This window comes from Callorhinchus milii, unplaced genomic scaffold, assembly GCF_018977255.1.
Source record: "Callorhinchus milii isolate IMCB2004 unplaced genomic scaffold, IMCB_Cmil_1.0 Scaffold2, whole genome shotgun sequence".
In the NCBI taxonomy this organism is placed as follows: Eukaryota; Metazoa; Chordata; class Chondrichthyes; order Chimaeriformes; family Callorhinchidae; genus Callorhinchus; species Callorhinchus milii.
In genome coordinates this window covers 56,115,571-56,135,616 of record NW_024704743.1, presented here as the reverse complement: position 1 = coordinate 56,135,616, position 20,046 = coordinate 56,115,571, and the positions used below count along the sequence as shown (strand labels likewise).

The window sequence follows — 20,046 nt, the reverse complement described above, 5'->3', positions numbered from 1 at the left end:
GGGAAAAGTAAAGTATTGGATTATTTAGGCACAATATACACTGAACCTATCTTAGTACAAAATTACCCTTTTGCATTTGAGTTAGTTTAAAATTGTGCCAGTTAGTTACAATAGGGAGAAATGTGTAACATTTTATAATAGATATGATGTTATTACAGTGAAGTAGTTATGCTTCGTAAGCTTGCCCCAAAAATGCTTTTCTTATGAAATCTAATATGGTGAAGTAATCAAGCCATGAGTTAAGAAATTGTAAAAATTTGCCAAAGCACCCAAACAAAACTCTTGCTAATCTTTGTGTGATCTGTCGATAGTCTTAATTTCCTTTAACAAACATCTCATTTAATAAGAACACAGTGGTAATCAGTGCTCAGTCACTCAACACTGTTAATAAGACTTAGTGAGTAAAATGGGGGCTGATATATACGTTCACAAAGAGTTTGCTGGGTTAAGCCAGAAATGTTGCCCAGCAACTGTTTCCCTTTGGGGCCAATGATTGAGCAAAAAGCCACAACATTTTTTGGGGTCAATGACTGAGCAAAAAGCAACAACATCAAATGTTGCACCAATAGAAACAAACAAGCAGTGCGTTACTTGTGAAAGCTAACAGTCAGCCAATACATTTTACAATGCCCTTCCCTGGTAATATTCAATCTATGATTCATTTTAAACCATTCTCCCTCCCCAAAATGTTACATAATCTTACAATAATTGGCAGCACTGCAAGCATAATAATGAGCTTTTATTGTAAAAGCAATTTACATTTATAGATTGCAACAATAGCATAGCTAGAATAGTGGAAAGGGCCTCAGAAGCAAAATTTGGACTCATCATTAAGTTGATCGGTGCAATATGATCAAATTGATGTAGACAAGCATTCCAGCAGGAACGGTGACTGTAGCATGCAAAGCATTACAGATGAGAAGGCAACTGGCAGAAACTGCAAAAATTAGGGAGATTGCGACTCACAAGTTTAAATATACAAAACATTGATAGGTTATTCAAACTTTCGTGGCACATTTTTTCTATTCTATATGGGTAGGAAGAAAAAAGAATGAGGGAGGACAGGTGCAATTTACATAATGCTGCATGCAAAAAACTCGCTGTTTCCTTAAGTACCTTTTCCTGGTGCAACGAGACATTCACACAGCTGTTTTCCTGATTGAATAAAATGAATGATGAAACAGTGGAGTGCACTTTGAGAGCAGCTCAAGTCAGGTTGCATTACCAACCCAGGAACATAAAATGCATGAGGAGTGCACCCAGGGTGTGAGGGTCAGCAGAGCCCGCAAGCCTTGGAGCCCAGTGGAAGGGGAGAAAGGTTTCCAAACTACAGATGACCCTGGGGATAGGGGAGGCAAGAGAGACCTTCAGCACGAGAAGCCTCCATTTGCCAGAGGAGCATACTCCTATTTGGATAATCCAGGCTCCCCTACAAAAAGAACATTCTTTACACAGAGTATCATCTATACCCTGGTTGGAGTTGTTCACCAAGTGTAACTACATCTGGTATCCTCAACATCAATTTCTCTCCCCTCCACCATGTTCACTAAAAGGCAATTGTGGCAGCTCTCAGAGAACTCTTAAGGGACTGACTCAAATATCTTAGTGTTTTCCACACTCTGTAGGTCAAAACATGTGCACAAAGCACACTAGAAAATAAAAATACTAATATTTGCATTTGGTATAGCATCTTTCACATTGGGAGGGTGTCTTAAAATGCTTCACGAGATTTAACATGAAGTGGAGTGACCACAGTACACTCCTGATAATTGTCACTCCAAGGGAAAAGAGATCATTGATGAGGATCCAGTTAGGCATATGTATAAATACAGCTGGATATCGAATTAAGTGGTAGTAGCACTTTAAGCCAGGGTCGAGATAGTTTAATTGTATTTAGAGGCAAATAATACCCCAAAGGCACATAGCAATGCCCCAGAAACAGCCATGAAACAACTGAACAATTTTTTAAGGGAAATTATTGTTCAACCTCTGTGAGAATCTCCCTTCTCTTTTGCCATGGGATCCTTAGCGTCACCTGAACAGACAGAGGGGACCTGATATTGTATCCATTGGACAGCATCACTGACAGTGTAACACCCCCAGTACTGCATTGGAGTACCAACCTAGACTGGGTTGTTGAAATACCAGCGTGGGGCTTGAACCTACCTTTGACTTAGTGACACAAAGCACCACTAGACAAATGGCATGGCATCAGCAAACATGTTCGAGGTACAGTAATTAGCACAGTGACTGCTGCTCTCAGCCACATTATTAGATTCAGAATAACAAGGAATGCCCCAAGGTTGAGAAACAGCCCTTGGTTTAACAAGCTTACAATTTGTACCAACAGAAATGTCGTGCCGAGTGGGGGGAGGGGGTGCAGTAGGGAGTGATTTTCCAAGGGCGGAAACTTTTAATGACTTTCCCAGGGAGGAAACTCATCACAGCCTAACTGTGATGTACCTCCTCAACTTTTAAAAAATATTCAAGTGACAGTCTAAGATGTCAAATCAACCATCCAATCCAAGTGGTGCATGCATTATCATATTGCACAAAGTTTTTAATCCCACTTTTATAATCCCAGTATCCAGTAAAATTCAATCCCATTATTAAACCAGGTCAACTACATATTTAGGAGGAATACAGATATATATGACAAGGCTTTGGGGGCCCCCAGAGTGTGTATTGTGGTACTACTGGAGTTTAATCAGCTAAAACCTCATAGTTTGCCATTGAGAGCACTGTCTGGAAAGTTTCCCATTGTCTGCCCAGATATCAATTTGAGCTTTTAAGGTTAACAAGAGCTGAGCAGATAGAATATTTCCTCCTAATGACCAGACTGCCTCAGAAAATCCTGTTGATGAGCCAGGCTGGCAGGGTTGTTACTGCACAGTGCTGGAGTATTGTGGACCTGCCTGGCCAAATACTGGACTACTGAGACCACCACAGAAAATTGGCAATAGAATGTTCGAACTGAGTCAAGCAGCTGCCTCAGCTCCAAGGAGATTCTGCTCATCTCCCTCTTCACACTAAGAACATTGTTTTGAGGTTGGAGAGTAGATAGATCTTTATACTATGTACTGTACTATACATGACCAAGATGTGTTAGATTTGGTCTGCCATGTTTACCTACAGTCACTATACTTTATAGTATATCCTGGGACACTTTGAGACTTTATCACAATGTGAAAGGTAAGGGTTAGCATTTATCATCAATATATATTGCTACTATCCCCAACTACCATCGAGGTCATCAAAGCCTCTTAGTATCTCAAAGATCTAAGTTGTTTTTCTTTTTTAAAAAAATTCAACTCAGAGCCACTCCGAACTTGCAACCATCATTTCCAGAATTATAATTCTAGCTTTCGATGATCTCCATCCAATGGATCAGTATCTCTTGAAATTGTGGCACCCAAAACTGGACACGGGATTTCATAAGCAACACAGATAAGGAAACCATGTGATAATTAGACATCACCCAAAGTATGAACTTGCTACAGTGCAAAGCAAAAAATTGTTCCATCATGAGTTATTCTGTTACTATATTACATTGTGCCACCCTTCTTTCACAATGGTATTATTGAGGTATTTGATTCTTCAAATAATATGTTTGAAGTACAGCTCAGTTGCTGCTCAAGAGCTTCTTGCAAACTGAATACATTCAGTCAACAGTTAATAATTCTTTAGAATTGTACACACAACCACAGCTTTCTGCTCCAATAACCATTACTTGACATCCCACCACATTTTAACAGAATGCCCCAGGAGTGCAGCAGAAGTTGATTCCACTCTAAATGTATATTTAAGGCATAAGAAAAATACAAAATGGATATTTAGTTGCAAATACTCACTCATTTTACAGCAAGAAAGGTAAGAGCTTTAGTCAGTTACCAGTACATTGGATTGAAACCAATTTGAATGTGACACATTATTATGTTTTCATCGACAAGACCTCATTGTCCCCGTAACCCATCACCCCCATCCTCACCAGATTCCACTGGTTTCCCATCACGCAGAGGATACAGTTCAAGATCCTGGTCCTCACCTTCAAAGTCCTCCATGGCCTTGCTACACCCTACTTCTGTGACCTCCTAATCCCCGCGTGCGCCCACAAATATACAGTCAATTCACTTTGCAGTGTGTTCTGTGAAGCGCTTTGGGACGTCCTCCCGACGTGAAAAGCGCTATATCAAATGCAAGGATTATAACTATTATTATTATTCTGCCTGCTCCCTCCGCTCAGCAGTCTCTGGCTTGCTTCATGTCCTTGGCCTCGCCTGCCCCGTCATTGGTGGGCGAGCCTTCAGCCACTCTGCCCCCACCCTCTGGAACTCCATCCGCAGTCCCTCCACTTCGCCACCTCACTTGCCTCCTTCAAAACCCACCTCGAGACCCTCCTCTTTCACCGTGCCTTTGATCACCCTTCTTCCCCCCCTGCCCTCCACCCACACCGATTCCGACCCCCAGTTCGGGGCCAAAACACTGACTGTCCAGCACCTTGGGACGTCCTCCTGATGTGAAAGGTGCTAAACAAATGTAATTTTGTTGTTGAATTAGAGTTATATGTGTGTAGTTGGTAGATGCCAATTAGCTCGGTTGATGGCACTCTCGCCTGTGGGTCAGGAAATTGTAGCCCCGTGTCAGGACTTGAGCTTGACCTAGGCTTGGTGTGGAGTCCTGTAGCATAGTAGTGCACAATTGGATTGAGTGTTTTGCCCACAAAATAAACAGTATATGCAGTAACTATACGCGTTACAGTATATTCTGTGAAGCAAGTGAGATGTAATAAGATGCTGTATCAAATGCAAGATTTATTATTAGGCTGACACTTGAGTGCTGTTCAGGGCAGTGCCATGGTTAAAAGGTGCCACAGTAAACCCAGGAACCATTCTTCAGACCATCCACCTGATCATGTTGATGTTAAATAAAAAGTTTGGATTTATTCCAAACGGAAGTTCCTCTTAAGTATTCTCACCAATACTTACTTACTGGCCATTTGAGGGATTCTGCCCAGATTGACTGATGTATTTGCCCATAATATACACACTTAGTTTTGTGTGAAGTACTCCGAATTGTTGCAACCCAACAAATGAAAGATTATTAATGCAATTGCTTAGCTACTTTAAATCAGACTAAAGCAGAAAGGAAATGAATGCCCCATGTCTAAATAGAAGTTTAGAATGAAGTCCACAAAATAGTCACTACATTTTACAAATATTGAATGCAAAGATTAATTAAATAATAATCTCATTTTGATGTAGTGTCTTACCACTTAATTGAGATGCCTTTATAGTGGCTGTGTATTTTGAGGCAAATCATAAAACCTGGTACCACACTTAGAGATAAGGAATTTATTTTGTGGTAGCGTAGACAAAAAAAGTCAACGTATATTAACTAAAAATACCTTTGTATCACTAATGATCTATTCAATTATGACACTAAAGGATTTTCAGAATAATGAAATGACTGACTGTGAAGGTTTCTTGTTGCACAGCAGTTGTACAATGTGAAATAAGACAACAGACTGCATTTCAGCAAAGCCTCATTCTAAGTTATTGCATTCTGCCTTGATGAAATGTAATCACTTAAAATGGACCCTACAGGACTATGAAAAAGTGTTTTTAATCCACAAAATAAAACCGCAAATATATACAGTTTATTTTTCTGCACCAAAAATGGCAGGTGGGGTGGAAGAGGAATGAAGGGGAAATAAATGGATACAAAAAGCAGACCAATCTGGTTAAAAGTCAGTAAAATCTGACATTGGTTTGTGCTTTCTATCCACAAAATGTCACAGCATAACTCGCTCCCAGATCGCCAGCATCAAATATGATGGATACTGGTGCCAAATAAACTACTCAACACTGAAAATGTGTCTTGAAGCAGCTTACTGACAAGAAGGTTATCTCTGCAGCATCACAGATTCAAAGTTAATCTATGAGCAGCCAATCATCTATGAATTGGCAGGACTGCAATGCACGTGGACAAGAATGAAAAACTTGAGCATTTATTTCTCCCCCTGGGAAAATCATTTATTGATTGCCATTCACCAAAACAAGTTTACAATTTCCCAAATAAAATTGGTCATAGACTTCATGGCAGTTTGTGAGATATTGTTGTGTTGTGTGCAGATTGGCTGCTGAATTCAGCTACTTTTAGTTACTAAATTTTACAGTAAATCCTAATAATAATCCTTGCATTTTATATAGCGCCTTCGCATGTCTTCGTGACTTCTCAAAGCAGTTCACAGATTATACTGTAAAGTGAATTGACTGTATATATTTTGTGCAGCAGCCAATTGCACACAGCATAATAATTTATTATTTTGTTTGAAGGAATTGTTATCCCCAGAAAAATGATCAGCCAATCAACGAACAACCATCAATAATATAATAATAAACCATGTGAAGTGTTTTGAGGCAGACAAAGTGATTAGGCACTAAATGTATCCTCCATGACAGGCAATTTCTGATAAAGCTCTGGACCTGAATATTTGACTAAACACAGCAAGTGTCAATAGGAATATTTAAGAGACTAGATTCATTAGCACTGCTTAGCATATCTGTGAAGCGCTTTGGGACGTCTGGAAGACGTGAAAACCGCTATATCAAATGCAAGGATTATTATTATTATTAAAAGAGAGGTTCAGGTAAATTAATCACATACCCTGCATCTTTTATTAATATTAAAATCGAGATCTCATTATCTCAATATGCCAAGCTGGTACCTGCTGTTCTGCAGGTAATCTGCCCTTGTACAATACTGTCATATCATCATGGAACAGCCCTGCAAAATACTCAGTAGGACCAATATCTAGCCCAATCCTCTCAAGAATTATTTGCAGTCAGTTAATGTATCCAGCAGAAGTCATTTTTTTTAGGCAAGCAGTGACTTGATTTTCCTCTTCTCTATTGAGAATACTATACTACTAAAAGTAACATTTCATTACTTCATTACTGTTTAGCCAATGGAGCAAACAGTCAAAAAGCTTTACTCAGTTAATGAGCTGAAAAGGCAAAAACCCTTGCTTGTACCCTTTGGGCATGTCACATGTGCTCTAGACTCTCTCTCTTTCATTCACACTAAATGTTGAGGCACAGGTTAAAAATAGCACTGGCTTTGCAAGCAGCCCAATGGATTTAAAGGTAGTCATTGTCCTTTAAGCAATATTAATCTCCTTTCATTTGTCATTAAATGGGCATGATTTCTCCTATTAAGCAGGAAATTAAAAATATGCACACGGATGCTAACATGTCACAAAATGACCCTACTAAACCCATTATATAACATTTTGGTGTAAAGGCACATAAAAGCTGACCATACATATTACTGCCTCGCTCATTAAATATTAAATATTAGCAAGAAGGGCACAATTTATAAAAGTCCCACACCAAGATCCAATGAAATGCGGCATATAAAATGATGTCTCCTATTATTAACTGGGGTAGGATTTTCATGAGGCTATGGGTCGTTTAACTCTGTGCAGAATTTGGATTCAACCTATTCTTCGGTTCGAGGCTGACAAGTTGCTGAACTATTACAGTTTCACTGGGGGAATAAATGAGAAAAAGCGTCCGGCCTTCTTGATCCAACAGCCCAGCATTTGTGGAGACTTGGTGTCAGAAGTGAAACTCGCACCAAGAGAGCAAATCACTTGGCGCCAAGTAAAGATGGGTAAAGGGAGCCAGACCGCGGCCACATGAACAAGAAGCAGGTGATCCCGGATAGTCAATACCCAAATCAAGTGACATTAGGACATGTACCACTAAACCAAAAGGCAAAAAGGCTTATGGGTGGGAAGGGAGGGGAGGGGTGAGTTTCAAATGGGAAAAAAAATAAGTAGTGTGTTTGTACATTAAGTGAATCATAAACCGTTAATACCAGAGGAAAAGCACTGAGTTTTGCAATTAGCCTTTAAGAATTTAAGGAATAGATAAGACAGCCCTCCCCCCCCTCCCCCCAACAACACAAGCTGTGCTGACACATTGCACTGTCCTGTTTCAGCCCAGTCCAGCCCAGTCCAGCCGTCCTGCAGCCTTCACAGCAATGCCACGGCCATGAGATAACACCGGGAAACGGCCCCACTGTGTGTGTGTGGGTGTGTGGGTGGGGGTGGGTGGGTGGGGGTGTGTGTGTGTGGGTGTGTGGGTGGGGGTGTGGGGGTCTGTGTGTGTGGGTGTGGGGTGTGGGTGGGTGTGTGTGTGTGGGTGGGTGTGTGTGTGTGGGTGAGTGGGGGTGGGTGAGTGGGGGTGGGTGAGTGTGTGTGTGGGGGTGGGGGTGTGGGTGTGTGTGTGTGGGTGAGTGTGTGTGGGTGGGTGGGTGTGGGTGTGGGTGTGTGTGCGCCCTTCTCTGCTGCCGCACTCCCGGGGACGGCACCGCAGGAGTGTGGATGATTCTCACAGCGAAACCGGGTCGGGTACCCACACCCGGAGACCCGACCTCACACACACACACACACACAGAGGGAGAGGGAGAGGGAGAGAGAGCATCGCTGGGCTCACACCGTCAGTTACTTACACTGCGCGTACTTCTGCAGTTGGGAGAACTCCGCGGGGCTCAGAGTGACCCACTGCTCCCGGGCAGTGGCGGTGGCGTTCACGCTCATCTCCTCCGCATTCCCGGCTCAGCCTTTCCCGAGCAGCCGATGGTTAACAGGTCCTCCCTCCGCGTGTCCCCCCCCCCCCGGTCGGCCTGGGCTTCGCGAAGCTTTTTTTTTTCCTTCGCGGGATGAGCTGCGACGACGAGAGGAGCCCTCTCGGTGGCTGTTCGTCTGCGGGGCAGTGGCTGCCGAGAGCACGGGCTGCCCTCCCTGCCCTCCCTGCCCTGCCTGCCCTGCCCTGCCCGCCTCTCCCGCACCGCCAGCGAAGTACCTGAAACATGAAAGCAAACGATGGCTTTTTTAGTGAACGAGTGGCAATTATTTCCGCAGACGCAGCGCTCGGCTGAGAGTTTACCTGATGCCCCGCAGGGTCGGATCTCAACGGTGCGAGACTCGCACAGAGAGAGACACACACACACAGAGAGAGAGAGAAACTGCTGATTAAAACCACTCCGCAAGTCGGTCTCACACGAGCAGAGGGTTTGCCATCGAACAGCCAAACCCGTTACTTTTCTGGTCGTTTGCAGTCAGTCAGTCAGTCAGTCAGTCATTCACGTTGTCAAAGAGGATTGACTGTTTTGCTGGAGTTGAAGAGCAGACTTGCACCTGACTGATCTGGAATGGGACCCTTTACCCTAACAGTCTGGGTCTGGCCACAACTGCTCTTTATTCAGTCCCCAGGATCATTCCTAATATAACACATGATGTCACTCTATTTTTAAAGGGATGCTGTTCCCTCATTGTTGAAGTGTTATTTTAAGCAGGTTTTTTTTTTTTTACCTGGAATAGTATGTTCTGCTGAATCAAACACCTCCCACTTGCCACATGTGTTTTATTTCCATGTAATGTTGGAAACTTGCTGTCACCGTGACCGCGAGCCCAGGAAAGTGTCCAGCAAAACAGTCACCCTCTTAAGCTTGTGCCCTGCAATGAGGAAGATGGATTTCACAGGCCCATTCCTGACAGTGTTGGGGCAGGAACAGGTGCTGATCTCTTAGGCCGCTGTAGGTTTTAGTTTTAATAATCTTTGCATTTGATTTGATTTATCATGTTGTCAATATGTCTCAAGCGTCTCACAGGATACACTGTAAAATGGATCAACTGTGTATTTTGTGAGCAAAATATATTAACTACTTTGGAATATATTAAAGCAAACAAGACCTGTGTCTCCAGACATGCCCTTTCTGACCAGCCGGATGACTTTTCTGCTTTATTCTCTGAAATGCCACCCCAGTGTCCATTTGTCTTGCCCTATCCCTGCCTTCAAAACGTTCTTAAGACCTGTTGTTTTAAAGTTTGGGCTATGCTTTTAGCCACTTTTCCCACTATTGCCCCAGCCCCAATTTCAAGCTCCCAGTGCCCCATGCGCTTTGAGATGTCCTCCCAATGTAAAAGGCTCTACATCAATATAAATTATTTTTGTTGAAATTTTCTTTGCTTTCTTAACTAAAAGTGTGTCATTGTTTGTGAATTGCATCCAGTATTGTGTGTGGATTGACCCAGTATTGCATAGAGTCTTTGTCCTGGGTTAGATTCACCTTCCCTAAATTCTATGTTAATATGGTGATGCTACCCTCTTTCAAAAATATTTATATATAAACAATGGCTGAAGAACACAATTTTCTTAAGATGCCCGCATGACCAATTCTTTCTTGTGTGGTTGGGTTAGAAGGTTGAGCTTAAGGCTTTTCGGGGGCTGTAGAAAAACAAAGTTTCTGCCCTGTTCTCAGGAATGGCATCCCAGAGTCCATCTGATTTCTCCTCCACTCACCCACCCCCAACTTCCCCATTATTGTAAATTCACCATAAGAACCTTTGGGATTTCATGCCTATGGTCCTCAAACTCATCAAAATATAATTTTTAAATAAATATTATTTTATTCCTCCACGATAAACTTGCTCTTGTTTTCTTTTACATTTCAGTCAGTTTCAATTGATGTTCCTGTTTGAGAAAATTCTTCTGATTCTTGTCGTGTGGTACAAGATCTAATTATTTAAGATTAGAAATAATTTGGAAATGGAGTTCACTGAGTTGTCCTTGAATGTTTAGGATTATTGTGGGTTTATTCTATTGGCTATCAATTACTATTTTGTGTCTGTGTGGTAAATGGTAACTTTGCCTCAGTGGAAAAATTGACATGTTTCATGGTAGTTTGCCAGCTAGAATCATCATACCTTTGGCATGAATGTTTGAGGGCACGTCCATATTTAAAATTATCATTGATGAGCCCAAAAGGAAAATAAACTAGAAAAACTTCTTGGTATCTGTCCTGAAACTGCCCTTTAAAACTCTAAAGTCATGTCCTCTTTTTCTACTGTCTTGATGCATCTGAAGGTATTGTTCTGTGTTTACCTTTTCACAGCCCTGGCAAACCACAAGGACCAGGATTCAAATCAGGGAGCTCCTGTTCTGTAAGAGATGGTTCCAGCATTGGGACTGCCCCCAATTTGGGCCTTTCTACTCAAAATGTCATTGACCTCAAAGGGCCAAGAGCTGAATGGATCCACCAGAATTCACACCTAGAACCTTCTGGGTCTATTCTCAACCAACTGAGCTACCGGAGTGACTGAACTGGTTTTTCAGTATGTCAAAGGGTTGTCAGTTTTGTATCCAGGATTAGTTCTGCACTGTTAATTATCGAGAAAATAGTCCCATGGCAATTGGGATGGATTCCATGTCTCACAGTAAAGTTGCTTGCATCAGGGAGGTCAATCAGACTGTGCGGCAGATTCATTATTAGGGAAGCTGGTTTGGTTACAATAAACATTTTAGCTTCATGTATATACATTCTTGTTCCAAACTTGCAAAGTATCCATTCACTATTCCTGAGCTTTCCAAAAAGCTCACCTTAACACATTTATTTTTCAGTGTTTACCTTAAACTGTTAAATGTAGGTGTTGCAGAACCTCAAATAGCAATACCATTGAAGTAGGCTCATGTGATGGTTCAGTTGGTTGCCCAGTGTAGTTGTGATAAAGGATTTCAAGTACAAACCTGGTGAATGTGATTGTGGATTAAAATGGGTTCTGTGTTTAGGTTACAACTGACTTCTCTTTTGTTACAGATGGAGATGTTTTGAGACAGCCCTGTGTTCAAATTGTCTTCACTGGGGATCTGACTGAATGCTATTTTTAAACATTCAAGTATTAGTTTTGTATCATTATATTCCCCCAAAAGATTGTCAGTAAATTGCTATTGCTTCTTTTATGTTAGAGAAGGAATTTTGTACTGCGTTAAAGGACAGTTATGTAGAGAGAAAAAATTGGTAGATTTACATTTTACTCATCTAGCCCTAAAATGGAAGATAGATTAAAATGTACAGTTCTATAACATTAACAATCTTGAATAATCAGTTGAAATACTCCAGATTAAAAAGACATTTTAAAAATAAATATTTTTAAGAGAAATTAAATAAAGTTACAACGCACAAGAGGGATTTTAAATTACAATGACAGACCAATTTAGAAGCAAGGACCAGCATTAATTTAGAAATTTAAATTTTAAACACTTACAGAAGGCCATTTGGTTCATCATGTCCATTGGGATTGATACAGTGATTGATACAAATTGATACAATTTGATGAGCCAAAATAACCTATGTTATCAAATCTATCATAATGATCCTTACAGTTGCCATTGTGCCTTTCAATTCAGGAGAATGTTTCAAAGCGCTTCACCAGATATACTGTGTGTTTTGTGGGCGATTATTCTATGTTGTAACACTGGAGGAAAAAGGAGGTATTTCTATGCTATCTTTAATCTGATTGTACATGAAGGTGAGAAATAGTGCATTTTGACAATTTGTTTCAAGATTTTTTCAATCAAGATAAGTGTCATTTCAATTCAGATATTCCTACAAAATACTTAATGTCAGGATTCTATTGCAGTTCTCTTAAGAGTTACGATTGGTTGTAGCACAGTTTCCTTGAAAAGCAAAAATAAATTGTACTAACATTTTCGATCTGGGTTTATTGAATCTGTCTGTATATTCAGGTGGAAATTAAAGATCCCATGACGTTATTTGAAAAGAGAAGTGAGTTTCTCCCTATATCCTCGCCAATAATCCTCCAGATAAATTGGTCATTCATTTCCTGGCGTTTGCTGTATGCAGATAGGCTGCTGTGATCACCTACAAATGTATCATCAGTACACTTTGAAACAGTAACATTATAAGCACTGGTGCAAATGCAAGGATTCATATTATCAAATTCTCCATGTGGTCAAACAAGAGTTTGTTAGCACACTTCAAAATTGTTTTTAATTCCTTTCATAGTGAAAGAGGAAAACGTGCATAAGTCTGATATGTATAAATCATATAATTACCTAAATCGCATATCCATCCAGGTTCTGTTCAATTTCCTATTAAATTTATATGCACAAATCTTATTAACCACCGCCAGTTTCGCCACGACCACTGTTTGTGCTTTCCGATCTAAAAGGTGGAGTGCAACCAAACTGACTAAAAGTGTTGATAGAAAAGCAACGGTTTTGTGGATTAGCAACAGGAAGACATAAGGTTCATGTCCACAGGTTAAAAAGGGACATGGAAGCAATTTTGGAAATTCATTATAAGGCAAGGACACTAATTGGATGTAACTAGCTTCCCTGATGGTGCAGCAATTAAAGGCACTGTATAATGCAAAACTACACCATAAGATGAAAATAGTAGGTTCAAGTCCCAGCTTGTGGTAGATGGTCTCAGCTGGAGCAGCAGTTGAGTTGCTAATAGCTAAGTATAAGGTAAATTGATTCAAATTACTTATGGAAAGGAAGGAGGACATTTAAATAATAAAAATAAATACACCAATTGGTAGGAGATTTCTCCTCGTTATTTCTGCTTTAAATGTGGCAGCCTCGCTCAGTTGGTAGCACATTCGCTTCTGACTTAAAAGGTTGTGGGTTCAAGCCCTATGCTGAGACTTTGTCTATAATTAAAGCTGACACTCCAATGCAGTGCTTGAGGGAGTGCTGCATTGTTTGGAGATACCATCTTTTGAAGAGTATTAAAACAAAGTCCAATTGCTTATTCGGATGAGCATTAAAGACTCCATGCACTATTCAAAGAGAGAGGGAATTTCTTCTGGTGACCTGTTCAACAATCCTCCAGCTAAAATTGGTCGTTTCACTTCATGACTGTTTGTGGGATATTGTGTGCAAATTCACTGCCGTGTTCCCTTACAAATAGTCATTACATTTTACAGTACAACCATGTGAAGCACCATGAGATGTTTCAGCAATGTAATAAAGCACAGTATCAAATGCAAGTATTATTTCAAGTAAAATTATCTATAAAGTAGAAATGTGGAATGTTTCCCTTGGTCTTAAAAGTAATTGAACAAAAACTACATACTACTAATTTAATATTACAATTTTCTTTGCCTGGTCTGCTATGAATAGATAGACTTAATGCATCTCATTCCCATGATCTTGGGAATTGAATTAGTTGCACAGTATTCCATTTATTATTTGGTTCAGCCAGGACTACACTTGTAATAATAATCCTTGCATTTGGTATTGCTCCTTTCATGTTGAGGACAACTGAAAACGCTTTACAGGATTTACTGTAACATTTAATGACTGTGTAATTTGTGTGAAGGAATGTTGGCCAGGATACTGGGAGATACTCATAATTTATATTAAATAACGTACATATTTTGGGGCTATGGGGTAAGAACAGGGGAGTGGGACTAGTTGGTAGCTCTTTCTGGCACAGACATGATGGGCCAAATGGCCTCCTTCTGTGCTGTAAAATTCTATGATTGTATGATTCTGTATATCTATATACAATACAATTTACACTTTTCCTACATTTACATTGTCTACATGCCTACAGCATTAATATATTTCACTGTTTTCCAAACCTGAATCAAGTTGTCCCTTGATATTCCTCCCCTCCATAAGAAGTTAGATTCTGCCAATCTTTCCTGACATCATTAGCTTTGTGTTGTAGTATCTCCGTTGCTCTTCTCTGGATATCTTTCTGTGCTTCAATGTCCTTTTGAAGGTGAGATGCCCAAAGCTACCAATAACATTCTAATTGTGGCTTCCCCAGTGAATTATGTAGCATTAAAATAACCTGATTCAAATGAATTTAATAACATATTTCAAATTAAACATATGACTCATTGAGAATTTATGAAAGGTAATTAGATGAATGACCATATAACATGGTTTCAGCCTCTTGGTCAGAAAATTGTGAGATCAAACACAATGCCAGGACTTATAGCTCTTAGTGCAGCGATGGCGAGGTGCTGTATTGTCAGACGATAGGTGCAGTACTTTGGATATGATATTAAAACAAGTTCCTATTTGCTTGTTCAGCTGGCCATTAAAAATTCCATTCCATTATTCGTACGAGAAGGAAGTTTCCTCTGGTGCCCCGACCAACAATGTTCCAGATACATTGGTCATTCACTTTCTGACTGTTGTGTGGGACAATACAGTAAATTGGCTGGTGGAGTTGCCTACAAATACACAATTATTATATTTTACAAAAACATTGTGACAAGCTTTGAGTTATTCTTATGTTTTGGATGTTATATCAAATGGACGTATTATTACATTTTAACACATCCATAGTTTCTTGCCTTGGTGTATTCCAGAATACTTCAATGTGTGTTTGTGCTAACACATTTTTGACTTAGAAAATCATGGGATATTGAGGAATAATTTTGCTGTGCTAAATGTTCCGTATAATTTTGTGTGGTAGCAAAAATAAAGCTATTAAGAAAGAAACCAGATTGTTGTAATGAGGTTGAACCATCTATCAGCCTTAATTTGCAACCATAATATATAAAGATGTGCGGAATGATGAGAAAGACATTTGTGCATTTAAAACTGATTTTTTTCAATTTTTCTAATTATGTTCTTATCCATCCTTTAGCTTTATTCTCTAGCAAGCACTATTCACCACAGACATAGTTGGCAAATGACCAGTCCCATTAAAGTTCATTCAGAGATGACTTACTGCTGCTTTTTTCCTTTGGTGAAAAGCACCTACATAATTGATGTAATTTGAAATAAAAGTTAACCCATTAACACAGTTGTATTTCCCACTTCCTTATTTCAGATTTGAAAATTGCACTTAAGACAGTAATAGTACATGAGCTGAAAATGTACAGAACTGGTCAGCCAACAGAGAAAGGAAAACTGCAGATCTGTCAACAGTCTAAGAATTAACGAGTGAAATGGAAGTGACTGCTTGAGTATTAAGAAAATTGGGGAGATAATAGAAATAATAGGGTGCAGAATATATACAGTACTGTCAGTAGAACAAATAAATCCCAACTGTCTTAGCACAAATGAGTTAAGGCAGTGTCACAAGTAACGGAAGGATGATTATCATAGATTGTATTGCTTTTGGCTCAAGAGGAAGTACCTCAAGGATAAAAATCAACAGAGGCGAGGTACTAAAAAGCCTGTCGGTGCTCAACATAGATAAGTCACCTGGTCTGAACAGAATGCATCCTAGGTTACTGAGGGAAGCAAGGATGGAAATAGCGGAGGCTCTGGTCACAATCTTTCAATTCTCTTTGGACACTGGAGTGGTGCCAGAGGACTGGAAGGTTGCAAATGTTACTTCCCTGTACAAAAAGGGGCAGAAGGATAATAATAATAATAATCCTTGCATTTGATATAGCGCTTTTCACGTCGGGAGGACGTCCCAAAGCGCTTCACAGAACACACTGTAAAGTGAATTGACTGTATATTTGTGGGCGAACGCGGCAGCCAATTGCGCACAGCAATGTCCCACAAACAGTCGTAGGTTGAAAATGACCAATTTATTATTGTTCTGGTTTTTTTTTTTTTTTTTTTGGAGGGATTATTATTAGGCGTGTGGAGTAAGGAAACTTGCCCAAGGTTTCGCCCTGCCTGGAATTGAACTCAGGTCTCTCGCTTGCAAAGCGAGTGCTCTAACCACTGAGCTACAGGACTCCCAACCTGAGAACTACAGGCCAATCAGCCTAACATCAGTAGTAGGGAAACTTCTGGAGACTATAATCCAATATAAATTCTCACTTAGAAAAATATGGTTTAATAAAGGACAGTCAATACAGATTTGTTAAAGGCAGATCGTGTCTGACAAACCTAATAGAATTTTTTGATGAAGTGACTGAGAGGGTGGATGAAGGTAGTGCAGTAGATGTAAGTTATTTAGATTTTCAAAAGGTATTTGACAAAGTGCCACATAAGAGACTTATAAACAAAATAGAAGCCCATGGTATTAAAGGGACTGTGGCAACATGAATCCAGCTGGCTAGGAGACAGAAAGCAGAGAGTGGGAGAAATTAGTTGCTTTTCTGACTGGAGGGAAGTGTGTAGTGGTGCCCCTCAGATTGGGACCACTGCTCTTTCTGATCTATATTAATGATCTGGACCTGGATATAGGGAGCACAATTTCCAAATTTGCAGACAATACTAAGCTAGGAAAGCAGTTAATGGTGACAAGGATAGCCCAGACTCCAAGAGGACTTAGACAGATTGGTAAAATGGGCAGAAACATTGCAGATGAGGTTTAATGTGGAGAAATGCAAAGTGTTGCATTTTGGTAGGAAGAATGAGGAGAGGCATTATAAGCTAGATGGTACAATCTTAAAGGGGACAAATGAAAAGAGAGATCTGGGGGTCCACATAAACAAATCTCTGAAGGTGGCAGGACAGATAGATAAAGCTGTTAAAAAAGCATATGGGATACTAGGCTTTATAAATAGGGTCATAGAACTCAAAAGTCAGGAGGCTATGTTGAATATTTATAAAATGCTGGTTAGGCCTCAGTTGGAGTACTGCGTTCAGATCTGGCCACCACACTTGAGGAAAGATGTTAGGGCATTGGAGAGGGTGCAAAGGAGGTTTACTAGATCTTGCCAGGAATGAAAGACTTTAGTTATGAGGAGAGGTTAGCGAAACTAGGATTATTCTCCCTAGAGCAGAAAAGATTAAGAGGGGATTTAATAGAAGTTTTCAAGATCATGAGAGGATTTTATAGGTTGAACCGGAAAAAACTGTTTCCACTGGCATGGGGTCAGTAACCCCGAGGACACCGATTTAAGGTAGTTGTTAAAAGAAACAGAGGAGAGATTAGTAAAAAAAAAAAAATGTCACATTTCATGGCTGATCTTCTGACCTAACTCTAATTACTTGCGGTATTTGGGGAGGACATGATTGCAGGGCTATGGAGACAAAGCAGGCCAGTGGGATTGAGTTAGATTGCTCTTTTAGGAGCTGGCGCAGATGTGATAGGCCGAATGGCCTCTTTCTGTGCTGTATGACTCGCTGATTCTATGAAGGATTGTTAGCTACTCTCTCCATGCAGAAGGTATAGTACATAATAAAAGTAGATGATCTTTACCACTGGAGCACGTAGTTCAAAAGCAGCCACAGAGTTCAAAGATAAATGAAGCCAAGTTCACACTCTGTCTAACGGACAAGTGTTAAATGTTTTTTGTTCAATACTACAGTGCCTTTTATCCTGCACAAGTGAAAGACATCAGTCTGTAGCACAAACTTGTTCTAGATGTGTCAATCTTGTGCTTCTGGGTTGAATGGGTTTCTTTTTTGAGCAGCTGGTGTTTGAACTGAATTTTAGGACAACATCAGAAAGCCAGTTAACCATTTGGTTGTAGGGCCATGTTCCTTTATATATACAGTATATATTTCATTCTGTGTACCAGTAAAAGTTTTATCTCAAGCATTAGGAAGAAAAACAGACAGGAAACCTCAGCCAAACCTGCAAGCTTATCAAGTACAAAGATATCAGTGCTATGGAAGGGAACTTGTTTTCAATTTATGTACACAATATTAATATCACCCACTTTCAACTCAGATATAGCATGGATCAAACACACAGGAATGTAAAAGGTTGCACGATCCACTGCAAGGCCTAGGATATCATTCTGAGGCAGCAGCAGTGTGTACCTGTTAGCACTCCTTCAGTAAAGCAATAAAGCAATTTTTGAAAGTTTGCCGCTATCTCATTATACTGAAGCACCTTCTATTCTGCCAAAACAATGGAGTCTAAGTTGCAGTATTCATGGTTATACTATTTTGTAAGATTTCCTGAGAACACAATGGAATTGTGCTCCAGACGTTCATCTCACTGGAGTGGTATTCTTGGGAGTTGGCCCAACGCACAACTGGTGACTGGAAGGTGTCTCAATTTGTATGACTCTGGATTCCTTATTGAGGAATCATAATGAGAAACCATACATTACACCCTAATATGTCTTTTCCAAAACACAGAGAGCCTTCCCTTTTGTTGAAACAATTTGCATTTGTCCAGTTTGAACATAAACCATTCTTGTCATCTCTGAGTAAGAATGGAATAATTTAGTGTCAAATTGTTTTGTAATGTGGTTCAAGAGCACATCCATTAACATTAACATCCATTAATGGGTTAAGATTGCCAAAACCCAGCTTTCTAAAGCCCTTATAGTTGACAAAGAGAATACTTTCATTCCAGCAGTCTGAGCTTCATTGAACTTAGCTTCCAAAGATGAAAGGGCAGCTTCCTGAGCTAATATATCACCAAATTGTTGTGATGAAGCACACTCTTTTTGATGTGAGCTGCCTAAAGATGACATAAGATAAATAGGGACTGTCTGGACTAATTAAGCATTTGGCTAAAAGAAATCCAAATGCATTTTTCTATAAATACAAAATGATACAAATTTGTGTATATATATATTAACAATATACATATATACAAGGAATGGACTGAATGAAAATTACGCATCATATATACGTTCCTTTTTGACAAATTGATTGTTTCACTGATATGGGGAAAATATCAATTTTCTCTTCTCTTGCTCTGTTTGTGGATGAGTCCATTGCTTTAACAACAAGGCTAAATTGGATTTATCGGTGACAGGCTTACCCTTTTTTCTTGTTCCTCTTCAAATGTTTATCCAAATCTCTTTTAAATGTTGTTATGATTTTAGCGTCAATATCCATTTGTGGCAAACCACTCTATTTCAATAACACTTTACATGAATATAAATATACATCTATCCTCCCCTCAGTCTTCAATCACAATCCCGAGTTATGTCCCTTGTTAAGCATGCAGTAGGCATCCAACATATTTTTCTTCAGATTAACCTCCCACCTTTGAATGAGATTATTGGTGTTTCACTGTCAATCTAACCAGCCTGTTTCCAACATCAGAAACAGATATTTGATACTTGTTTACCTTGTAACAGGAAGACATGACCTCAGTTTAACACCTCATCCAACGGATAGATTTTTACTTTAAATGTAATAGTGAACCCCTAATAAGTAGTTAACTCTCAATTAACCTCTCAAACAGAAGCAAATTGGTTCTAGTAATAATTAATCATCATAATATAATCATTATGGGTCAGTAATATATTATCAATAATTAGTTAATTATTTAGTTAATCTGTTAGCATTTTAGAAAGTGAGCCTCGTTCACAAATTACTTGCATGAGCA

At 39.7% G+C, this 20,046-nt stretch overlaps 1 protein-coding gene across 1 annotated transcript in view; it reads right to left on the bottom strand.

Annotated features, from left to right (window-relative positions):
* dgkb (diacylglycerol kinase, beta) overlaps nucleotides 1-8,667 on the bottom strand; it is a 302,801-nt gene extending 294,134 nt beyond the window's left edge. Inside the window, exon 1 of the mRNA XM_042332421.1 lies at nucleotides 8,518-8,667. Coding sequence (XP_042188355.1) covers nucleotides 8,518-8,605 — 88 coding nt within the window. The 5' untranslated portion in view covers nucleotides 8,606-8,667. The remainder of the gene's footprint in view (nucleotides 1-8,517) is intronic.
* Nucleotides 8,668-20,046: the final 11,379 nt, after the last annotated feature.